General features: G+C 44.4%; 1 protein-coding gene across 1 annotated transcript in view; it reads right to left on the reverse strand.

Moving 5' to 3' along the window:
* The window catches only part of adamts17 (ADAM metallopeptidase with thrombospondin type 1 motif, 17), a 547,852-nt gene that overhangs the window by 170,700 nt on the left and 364,857 nt on the right, over positions 1 to 12,295 (reverse strand). The window contains exon 15 of the mRNA XM_067971641.1: positions 7,256 to 7,376. Within this exon, the coding sequence (XP_067827742.1) occupies positions 7,256 to 7,376 (121 nt within the window). The remainder of the gene's footprint in view (positions 1 to 7,255; positions 7,377 to 12,295) is intronic.

Genomic DNA, 12,295 nt, shown 5'->3' on the forward strand with positions numbered 1-12,295 from the left:
TCATTGCAAGAGGATTTGAGTACAGGAGCAAGGATTACTGCAGTTACACAGGGCCTTGGTGAGACCACACCTGGAGTATTGTGTGCAGTTTTGGTCTCCTTACCTAAGAAAGGATATACTTGCCATAGAGGGAGTGCAGCGAAGGTTCACCAGACTGATTCCTGGGATGGCAGGACTGTCGTATGAGAGAGATTGGGTCGACTCGGCCTGTATTCACTCGAGTGAAGAAGAATGAGAGGTGATCTCATTGAAACATATAAAATTCTGACAGGGCTAGACAGACTGGATGCAGGGAGGATGTTTCCCCTGGCTGGAGGGTCCAGAATGAGGGGTCACAGTCTCAGAATATATTTAGGACTGAGATGAGGAGAAATTTCTTCACTCAGAGGGTGGTGAGCCTGTGGAATTCTCTACCACAGAAGGCTGTGGAGGCCAAGTCACTGAATATATTTAAGAAGGAGCTAGATAGATTTTTAGACACAAAAGGCATCACGGGGTATGGGGAGAGAGCGGGAATATGGTATTGAGATAGAGGATCAGCCATGATCATGTTGAATGGCGGAGCAGGCTCGAAGGGCCTAATGGCCTACTCCTGCTCCTAGTTTCTATGCTTCTATGAAACATTTTCTCTAGGTGTACCCTATCAATCCCTTTCATTATCTTAAAGACCTCTTTCAGATCACCCCTCAGCCTTCTCTTTTCTAGAGAAAAGAGCCCCATCCTGTTCAGCCTTTCCTGATAAGTATATTCTCTCAGTTCTGGTATCATCTTTGTGAATCTTTTTTGCACCTTCTCCAATGCCTCTATATCCTTCTTATAATATGGAGACCAGAACTGTGCACAGTACTCCAAGTGTGGTCTAACCAAGGTTCTACACTCGTTTAACATAACTTCTATGGTTTTCAATTCTATCCCTCTAGAAATGAACCCCAGTGCTGGATTTGCCTTTTTTACTGCCTTATTAATCTGCCTTGCTACTTTTAGTGATTTGTGTATCTGTACCCTCAGATCCCTTTGCTCTTCTATCCCTTTAGACTCTTATTATCCAAGTGGTATGTGGCCTCCTTATTCTTTCTACCAAAATGCACCACCTCACACTTATCTATATTGAAATTCATTTGCCAATTACATGCCCATTCTGCAAGTTTATTAATGTCTGCTTGCATTTTAACATATTCTTCCTTTGTATTAACTACAAATCCAAATGGCTGCCAAAATCTGAGGCACAAAGCCTCATTAGCATATTTTAATTCCTGACCCGCCTCTCGACAGCAGGTTACTCGCATGACCCCCCCAACCCTGTTTTCTGTTGTAGCCAGCTTGCAATCCATTCTGCTACCTGTCCCGACTCCACATGCTCTGAACTTAGTCATGAGTCTACAATGTGATACCTCATTGAAGGCCTTTTGAAAATCCAAATATATTACATCTACTACATTACCCTTGTCTACTCTTTCTGTTACTTCTTCAAAGAATTCAATAAGGTTGGTCAAGCATGACTTTCCCTTCTGAAATCCGTGCTGACCATTCTTTATTATATTTTTGTTTTCTAGATGTTTTCCTATTACATCGTTGAGTAAAGATTCCATTATCTTTCCTACCATCGATGTTAAGCTAACTAGTCTATTGTTCACTGGACTTGTTCTAACTCCCGTTTTAAATATAGGAATACCATTAGCTGTCCGCCAGTCCTCTGGCACTATTCCCTTTTCTAATGAATTTTTAATATATGCAATAGTGCCTCTGCTATCTCCTCCCTAACTTCTTTTAATATGCGCAGATGCAATCCATCTGGACCAGAAGTTTTATCATCTCTAAGTTTGATTAGTTTATCAATTATCTCCCTCCTTTCTATCTTACATGTCTTTATACCTTTTTTGATCTGCTCATCAAATGTCTTCTTATTACTCCCCCTGGTAAATACTGAATACTGAGGCAAAGTAACTATTCAATATTTCTGCCATTTCGCTGTCATTACCTGTGAGATTATCCTGTGTATCCCTTAGTGACCCTATCCCTATCCTAATTTTTCTTTTGTTATTTATGTGTCTTTAGAATACTTTACTATTTCTTTTGATATTCCTTGATAATTTAATTTAGTCATTTTTCTTTGCTTTCTGAATAGTTTTTTTGACTTCTTTCCTCACCTCTTTGTATTCCTTTTGTTGTCCTCTGCTTTATGTACTTAGAGTATGCCTTTATTTTTAGTTTCAATTAAACCTTATCTCTTTATTCACCGATGGTGTTTCATGGTGCTGCGATCTTCCAACTTCCCACCGCGCAATCGGCCAAACCCCCCCCCGCCGTGATCTCTCCCTCCCTCCCTCCTCTCCGGGCCCCAGATGTGGTCATCTACGGCAGACTTTCTCACTTGGCAGTGGCCAGCCTCCCAATCTGACCGGCTGCCGGGCGGGAAACGAAGTAAAAAAATTCTAAAGTGTTTTAGAATTCAGCGGGTCCTCCGCCTTTCCCATATTTCCGGGTTTCTCGGCCGCTGACACCATCCCCAGGAACAATCATTGAGCAGAGAATAGAGCTGTTTCAAAAATATTTAAGCAATAGTGACAGAGCAGTGTAATGACGGAGGAGTGTAATGACAGAGCAATGTAATGATAGAACAGTGTAATGACAGAGCAGTGCAATGACAGAAGTATAATGACAGAGCAGTGTAATGTCAGAGCATTGTAATGTCAGAGCATTGTAATGTCAGAGCAGTGTAATGACAGAGCAGTGTAATGACAGAGCAGTGTAATGTCAGAGCAGTGTAATGTCAGAGCAGTGTAATGTCAGAGCAGTGTAATGTCAGAGCAGTGTAATGACAGAGCAGTGTGATGACAGCAGACAGAGCAGTGTAATGTCAGAGCAGTGTAATGTCAGAGCAGTGTAATGACAGAGCAGTGTAATGACAGAGCAGTGTAATGACAGAGCAGTGTAATGACAGAGCAGTGTAATGACAGAGCAGTGTAATGGCAACAGTGTAATGTCAGAGCAGTGTAATGACAGAGCAGTGTAATGGCAACAGTGTAATGTCAGAGCAGTGTAATGTCAGAGCAGTGTGATGACAGAGCAGTGTAATGGCAACAGTGTAATGTCAGAGCAGTGTAATGACAGAGCAGTGTAATGGCAACAGTGTAATGTCAGAGCAGTGTAATGTCAGAGCAGTGTGATGACAGAGCAGTGTAATGGCAACAGTGTAATGTCAGAGCAGTGTAATGACAGAGCAGTGTAATGGCAACAGTGTAATGTCAGAGCAGTGTAATGTCAGAGCAGTGTGATGACAGAGCAGTGTGATGACAGAGCAGTGTGATGACAGCAGTATAATGACAGAGCAGTGTAATGTCAGAGCAGTGTAATGACAGAGCAGTGTAATGGCAACAGTGTAATGTCAGAGCAGTGTAATGACAGAGCAGTGTAATGGCAACAGTGTAATGTCAGAGCAGTGTAATGACAGAGCAGTGTAATGGCAACAGTGTAATGTCAGAGCAGTGTGATGACAGAGCAGTGTGATGACAGAGCAGTGTAATGGCAACAGTGTAATGTCAGAGCAGTGTGACGACAGAGCAGTGTGATGACAGAGCAGTGTAATGGCAACAGTGTAATGTCAGAGCAGTGTAATGACAGAGCAGTGTGATGACAGAGCAGTGTGATGACAGAGCAGTGTGATGACAGAGCAGTGTAATGGCAACAGTGTAATGTCAGAGCAGTGTAATGACAGAGCAGTGTGATGACAGAGCAGTGTGATGACAGCAGTATAATGACAGAGCAGTGTAATGACAGAGCAGTGTAATGACAGAGCAGTGTAATGACAGCAGCCAACTTGTTTAATGTAACAGGTGCTGTCATAGAATCTCATTCCTATTTGAGTGGAACACAAATATGACTCTCAATCATCAAAGTTTAAAAACTTTTGTAATTGTAAATATTAGATTTGGCCTTTTTGGTACAGCTCTGTGCAGAAAGTAATCACCTCTGTGGTTTTTGTTCCACTTGTTTTATAATCCAGTTCTGAAATTTATGCTGAATTGTCCCTCAAATTTTCTTTCACTCTTGGCTTAAAAGTATTTTAGTATTTACACCAGTGGCTGAGTACCATCATTGTTGAAAGGCTCGACTCCTGAATAGGCTGAACTCGAATCTTTATACGAACGTTTTGCTTGGGGCAAGTTTCATCACCATCAGCATCCTGGGGGTCACCACTGACCAGAAACTGAACTGGGCCAGCCACATTAATGCTGTGCCTACTAGAACAGGTCAGAGGCTGGGTATTCTGTGGCAAGTGGCTCACCTCCTGACTCCCCAAAGCCTCCCCATCAAGGCATAAGTCAGGAGTGTGATGGAATACTCTCCACTTGTCTGGATGTGTGCAGTTCTAACAATACTCAAGAAACTCTACACTATCCAGGACAAGGCAGTCTGCTTGATCGGCAGCCCATCCACTGGCTTAAACATCCACTCCCTCCTGTATTATCTACATGATGCACTGCAGAAAGTCACCAAGGCTTCTTTGACAGCACCTCCCAAACCCGCGACCTCTATCACCTAGAAGGACACGGGCAGTTGGTGCATGGGAACAACACCACCTGCACGTTCCCCTCCAAGTCACTCACCATCCTGACTTGGAAATATATCGCCGTTCCTTCATCGTCGCTGGGTCAAAATCCTGGAACTCCCTTCCTAACAGCACTGTGGGAGAACATTCACCGCACGGACTGCAGCGGTTCAAGAAGGCGGCTCACCACCACCTTCTCAAGGGCAATTAGGGATGGGCAATAAATGCCAGCCTCGCCAACGACACCCACATCCCATGATCGAATTTTAAAAAAGACCAATCGACTACCAAGTAGGATTCAAATTTAATTTCTTTAGAATTTACCAACTGAACTGCAGCATGATGTATCTTAAATTACGAACAGAGTAATTGGCTCAGTTTTCAAGTTACATAGGGGATGAATTTCCGTGAGGATTTTCCTGCTTGTTCACAAAAGATCAATTGAAGCCCTAGAAAAATGGCGGACAAGCGGGAAAATCCCCATGGAAATTTAACCCCATTGTCTTCGAGTGAAGATTTTGCAAGTCATAATCACAGAGCAGGATCTTTTTTAATCATTCTCAGAATGTGGGCGTGACTGGGAAGGCAGGTTTTTATTGCGGTTTGATATGACTGAGTGTCTTGCTAGGCCACTTCAGAGGCCAGTTAAGAGTCAACCACGTTGGTGTGGCACTGGAGTCACTGGAGCCAGACTGGGTAAGTACGGCAGGTTTCCTTCCCTAAAGAACATTAGTGAACCAATTGGGTTTTTATGACCATCCGAGGAAGAGGGTGAGTCTTCTATCTGCCCCCTCCACGCCAGAAGACTGCATTGGTGTGCCCGGTGAGTTTCCAGGTTGCCCCATGAATTCCACCCATTATGCCCTGTGGAAACCACACCAGCCGAGAGTTTAGGCCTATTTTTTTAAAATTTGTTCTTGGGATGTAAATGAAGATGGCAGGGCCGCATTTATTGCCCATCCCTAGTTGCTCTGAGAAGGTGACACCTTCTTAGCAATTTATTTAGAACTGAGTGGCTGCAAGGTCATATAGTGTGGGACTGGAGTCAAGTGTAGGCCGGACTGGGTAGGGCAGTCAGATTCCCCACCCTGAAGGACAGTCGTGAACCAGTTGGGTTTTTACAACAATCTGGCAAGCTTCATGGTCATTTTATCTGGTGCCAACCCACAAATTACCAGATTTATTGAACTGAATTTCACTACTGGCTGTGATGGGATTTGAACACAAGCTTGTTACTAACCCAGTACCAGAACCACTCGGGCACAGTACACTACAAAATTGATTTTTTTTTTTGTCATCTACTCATTCCGTTTTGTTAAACTGAAAGGCTGCACCACTGTCTCTCCAATATTCTTGAAGATGTCTAGATAGTTTCCATCAAAAGCTTCTAAACAATTTTTGTCATATTACATCTGCTGCAAAAGATGATGAAAAATTCTTTCTAACACCCACGTTTTTTAGTTAAAATGTAAGCTGTGTGATGTTCCAATAGGAAATGGTATTACGTTAATCAAATAGAGTAAATGAGGAGAAACTGTTTCTACTGACAGGAGGATCGATAACCAGAGGACACAGACTTAAGGTAATTGGCAAAAGAACCAGAGGGGAGATGAGGAGAAATGTTTTTACGGAGCGAGTTGTTATGGTCTGGTATGCACTGCCTGAAATGGTGGTGGGGGCAGATTCAATAGTAACTGTCAAGAGGGAATTGGGTATATGATTGAAAAGGAAATATTTGCAGGGCTATGGGGAAAGAGCAGGGGAGTAACACTAATTGGTAGCTCTTATAAAGAATCAGTACAGGCACAATGGGCCGAATGGCTTCCTTCTGTGCTGTAAAATTCTAAATATATTGTGTATAACCTAAGTGCCCTTTACCCTACGCAGGGCGCTGGAGAGGTGCAGTATGGCCCAGGTGTACCCCTGGCACCGGCCTGCCTTCTGCAGCTGTGGGCATGGCTGTTGGCCTTGAGTATTCAAGGTTGTTGGAGAGCATCCAGAAAGCCCCAGGTCAGAGAATCCTGTTGGAGGAAGGGAGAAACAGACTTATTTGTTGTGGCACTGCTCTTTGGGTCGCTCCTGGAGCCCCCCTCAGACCCTCTGATCTGACCCCCGCACAGGCCCTGCGGGCAGCATTCAAGAGCCCCCCCCCACACCCCGTCTGTGCACCCCTTGGACATACCTGGAGGGAATGATGGCTGGAGGGCCAGGAACCCTCCCTCCCACCTCCGGTTCCCGACCAATACCGTGACTGCGCAAACGGTAGGCGCAGGCCCAGGTTTGCCCATTTGGAAAAGTCCTGGAAATCCCAGTCACAGTGAGAGCACAATTCCGGCCTAGTGACCTCTCCGTGATACCTGGAATCTCAGCTCCCCGCAGCCTGCGAATAGGAAAGTCGGCCGCGACTTTAGAAATCTAATATGATCTTCAGAATTTAATTCAGTTGACAGTAATTTTTGGACTGTTAGAAAATACTGAGTTTGATTTTCAGAAAAGAAAACACAATTATCAGCTTTGTGATTTGTCAAGGAAACTGTTTCCAAACAGTCTGGAGCACAGTCCGACTGAACCATGAATATTTATTGATGTCCGAGCTGATTTCACCTCACTGCAGTGTGTGGGTTTTATAAACACGGCACCAATAAGCCAGATTTTCAGAAAGAAGGTAAATGGCCACCAACAGCGGCCTCTCTCGTTTGACCTCACCCATTCCTCGGCTTTGATTGAAGTCTCCTTTGATGATCTTGCAGGATTTGCCGTCACCGTTACACACCCCACAGTAATCCTCTTTCGCCGCTGAGCCAATGATTCCATCACAGCCAATCTTCTGTTAATAACAAACAGGTGTCTCCGTTATTGGTTTCATAATGAAACTCAGCTACATTTAATTACAAGCAACCTCCTGGTGTTGCTCCTGCATACCCTGGGCTTTATTATGAGCAGAATATAATGGCCGAACACGTCCCAGGACCCATATTACTGTCCGAGCCGTGCTACTCTTTAGCTCAACAGAATATTACCAGGTAAAAACAATGCATAAGGAATTTGGTTTGTTTCACAAAGCGATAACTGTTGTTACTCAAAATATATCAGGCCATCCTCTCAGTTTTACAGAAGCGTCACAATGAACTGAAATGTCTGTCTGACTTTTTGAAAGTCAAGGGAAACCTGCTCGGGCTTTTATTACGTGAAAATCTCAACTAAATTCACACAAGTCATTGGGAAATAATCAGGCTGCAGAGATAAGAATACATAATAATAAGTCAGTCATAGGGTAAATATTACATATTGCACCAATGATAAAGACTTCACATTCACTCAATAGAAGGATCATTTCCCTCTCATAATCATCTTTGATTTCCAGTTATTAAGCCTTTATCCAATCCAAAAACTCAATTTAGAAAATGAACCCCACACAAAGTTACTTGATTGAGAAGATGTTGGAAACGTTTATGCCTCAAACAGACTAATTCTAGTCAATTGGTTCCACACTGTACATAAATGAGGTTCAGAGGCAAATCCATTACTATCTATTAGTCTCTAGTTCAAATTCCACTGGGCTAGATATGAAACTGTATTTCCACAGCATTCTTCATTAGATTGCGGAGAAGGTAATCAGTGCAAATTTTATTTTAACAAAAGGATGATACACTATTTTCAAGGCCTGCCTCTTTATAAGGGAGACAATCGGGGAAAAATTGGATAGGGGCTGTTTTTGGGCGCGGGTAGCGTGATGCGCTATTACCCCGCGCCAAATGACCCCGGCGCAGGCAGGACGCGAGTTTCGGCCGGCCCGAGGACTCACCTGCAATCAGCGTTCCAGTCTGGGCCTCGCACTGGAATCAATGCAATTCGCACTTTCCACCACCAGGGGGAGCGCAATCTCTTAAAGGGAGGATGTTTCTTAGCAATGTCTTAAAGGTAGCTGGTACCTGTTATTTGCTGAAAATAACAATCTACTGTCTGCATGGAGTCTGGACGGAGATCAGATATCGCACACGTAAAACACAGATGCAGGTCCCATCCCTATGTATATACACTGATGAGTTATGCTAAAACATTGAATAAAGGTTGCGCACTACGAAATCCCACATCCTCCGATCTGCACACCAGACCTCACCAATCTGCTGATCTGAGTTGGAACCAGGCCTGCGAGAGAGCATGCACCAAGGTTCTCTGCTGATGCACTAGAGACCTTGGTGCAAGAGGTGGACAGAAGGAGGAACATCCTATATCCGCGGGGGGGGCGAGGGGGTCGTGGTGGGAAACAAGAGGCCTCCAGACATATACTCAAAAGGCAGTGGGAGGCAGCGGGGGACGAAGTCAATGCCAGGCGCACAGCATCATGAACATGGATGCAGTGCAGGAAGAAGTTCAATGCTTTGACAAGAGCGGTCAAGGTGAGTGAGGTCAAATGTCAAGTGGCGTCTCCTACCAACTGCACCAAGTACTACACCCCCATCACCCACATACCAATAAACTCTTTCCATCAGATGCTTCCTCTCGCCCTTACACATTACCACTGTTTCAAGCCGCCCACCCACACTAGCTATTCAACCATGACAGGCACATCACCCAGACACACGTCCCGCTTTCTTGCAGGAGAAGGTGGCGCATATCAGGAGGCAGCAAGTGGCCGTGGCATTTAGCCCGTCGAGCCTGTTCCGCCATTCAATGAGATCATGATGGACCTGTGACCTAACTCCATGTACCCAACTTAGCCCCATATCCCTTAATACCATAGGTTCACAGAAATCTGTCAATCTCAGATTTAACTTTCACAAGTGAGCTAGCATCAACTGCCATCTGCAGAAGAGCGTTCCAAACGTCTCCCACCCTTTGCGTGTAGAAGCATTTTCTAACTTCACTCCTGCATGCCCTGGCTCTAAATGTTAGGCTATGTCCCCGCGTCCTAGTATTCAAGTCTAGGAGACCTCCAAAAACAGTTACAAATGTCTCGGCAGCCAGAAGCAATAATCCAGCCACTAACCTGTAAATCCTGCATGGTCCCTTTAAATAGCGCTGGTGGGGGGTCCTCCAGACACTCTAAGACATGTTCAGATGGTCGGGGTTAAGACTGTGCGTTGAGTTGAGCGTTAAGTCCCAAAATGGTGTCATCACTTTAAATCAGCGTTGCACACTGATTGAAGCCATTTTCTCCCTACTTTACATGATTCCAGCGTTCGTTATCTGCGCCTGCGCTAACTGCTATACCAAGATGGCGTCTGACACATGTCACGCTGGAAACGTGCACGCGCATCCAAGACACCATCTTGGATATTGGAAAGGCCGCGTAGCGCCGAAACAACGGCTGCTACACGGCCCAATTTAACGCCCACTGGTTTTAAAATATTTTAAAAGTCTTGTTTGTGATGTCTTTACAAACACTGAAGGTCAAGTTTAACATAAAATAAGATAATGACCTTTAAACAGACATTTTATTACGGATTGAACCTAGAATTGTATTTTAACATGCTGTGCTTAAATCATAAAATACTCATCACGTCCCCCACATGTGCTCTTTATAACCGATGTACAAGTCCGAGTGATAATTGGGCCTGCTCTCAACAAGGGTGGGATTACGCACAATAATCAATCAACGAGATGCATACCCTGAGTGCAGAACACAGGCCAGGAGGCAGATATTGTTACAATGAATCTTTTTCCGTTTCACACACAGTTGGGGACATTCGCGCAGAACAGCTCAGTGGGAACAGCCAGGATGCTTTTGACGGCTGTTTTTTAACAGCTTGAATTTTCTTTTCATTTCTGTGCACAATCGAGGTGATGGGTTTTCGAGCTGTGGTGTCAGCACCAGGCACTCCCAGGTGAAGAGTGAAGCTCCCTCACTTTGCTCAACATGCTCCCACCTCGCAACAAAACCCTCTGCTGCACCAGCTCCACTTCCAACACCAGCCATCCTGTGGCCTCGCTAAGTGACATTGCCAATTCGTGCCAAGTTAGGGATCGCTTTGTGCTGCGAGTCCCTGCCTACCAGGAACGGGATTGAGGTCACCCCAAATTCATTTCACAAAGGAGGATGTTTCGGGGTACTTCAAAATAAGGAGCAAACTACAACAACTTGCATTTATATAGCGCCTTTAACGTAGTAAAACGTCCCAAGGTACTTCACAGGAGCGTTAACAGACAGAATTTGAAACCGAGCCACTTAAGGAGATATCAGGACAGGTGGTCAAAGAGGTAGGTTTTAAGGAGCGTCTTAAAGGAGGAGAGAGAGGCGGAGAAGTTTAGGGACGGAATTTTAGAGTTTAGGACCTGGGAGTTGAAGGGATGCAGTGGGCATCAAGCATGGGGAATAGGGTTACCAACCCTCCAGGGGTATCCTGGAGTCTCCAGGAATTAAAGATTAATCTCCTGGACACTTCTGCGGGCAACCCAGGAAATAAACCATAGGGGCATTATAAAAAATAGTTTTTTCTCATTTTCTTTGAAATATCGTAAATTGGGGCAAAATAGGCTATTTGACTGAGCAGGGTGATTGGGGGCAGGGAGTCATGTGATGAATCCTCCAGGAATACATCCATCCAGAGTTGGCGACTCTAATGGGGAAAGGGAAAGAAAATAGAGAAGTAAGGACAGAGTTAAGGGGGAGGACTTTTAAAGTAGAAATGGAGTTCGCAAGTTGGAGGGAAAGATTGAAAGACTTGCATTTATATCTGGCCTTTCACGACCTGAGGACGTCCCAAAGTGCTTTACAGCCAATAAAGTACTTTTTTGCAATGTAATCACTGTTGTAATGCAGGAAATGCGGCAGCCAATTTGTGCACAGCAAGCTCCCACAAACAGCAATGTGATAATGACCAAATAATCTGGTTTAGTGGTGTTGGTTGAGGGGTAAATGTTGGTCAGGACACCAGGGAGAATCCCCTGCTCTTCTTCAAAATTGTGCCATGGGATCTTATACGTCCACCTGAGAGGGCAGACGGGGCCTCGGTTTTAACGTCTCATCCGAAAGATGGCACCTGCGACAGTGCAGCACTCCCTCAGCCTGGATTTTATATTCAAAGTCCCTGGAGTGGGATTTGAACTCACAACCTTCTGACTCAGAGGCAAAAGTAATACCCACTGAGCTGGGAACTGGGTAAGGAGCTTCAGAAGGCAGAATGTAGCCACTGAATAAGCAGCTGTCGATGATGGAGCGGAGGATGGATATGGAGAGGTAATACAGGACATGGTGACAAAGGTAGAGTGGGGCAATATATCAGGGAGAGCACTCCAATAAGATGACAGAATTGAATGAATTTTACAGCTCAGTTTGGCCTATTGTGTCTGTGCCCTCTCTCTGAAAGTGCTAACCACTTAGTCCCATTTCCCTTCCCTTTCCCCAGACTGCTTTCATTTTTTCTTTTTCAAATTTTTATCCACCTCCGTTTTAAAAAAAGTCAAGAAGCCGGTACATCAAGAATTATTACAACTGTTTAAAATCCTTTGATGTCTTTAGCTGTGGGTTTTATGCAAATACAGGAATATGATTGAATCAAAGTTTTCAGTTAATTAGAATCAACAGGAGGCCATTTGGCCCATCATGCCTGTGCTGGCTCTCTGAAAGAGCTTCCAACTCAATCCGAATTCCTGGCCCTTTCTTCAGACCCTTTCTGAGTTTTTTTTCCAGATATTTATCTCCTTTCCTTTAAAAAGCTAATATGGATTCTACTCCCACACTGTTTCTGGTAGGACATTCCGGTGTAGATATTGGTCTAATCTTTCTTGATATATATTTATGAC

This window comes from Heptranchias perlo, chromosome 34, assembly GCF_035084215.1.
Source record: "Heptranchias perlo isolate sHepPer1 chromosome 34, sHepPer1.hap1, whole genome shotgun sequence".
Taxonomy (NCBI): Eukaryota; Metazoa; Chordata; class Chondrichthyes; order Hexanchiformes; family Hexanchidae; genus Heptranchias; species Heptranchias perlo.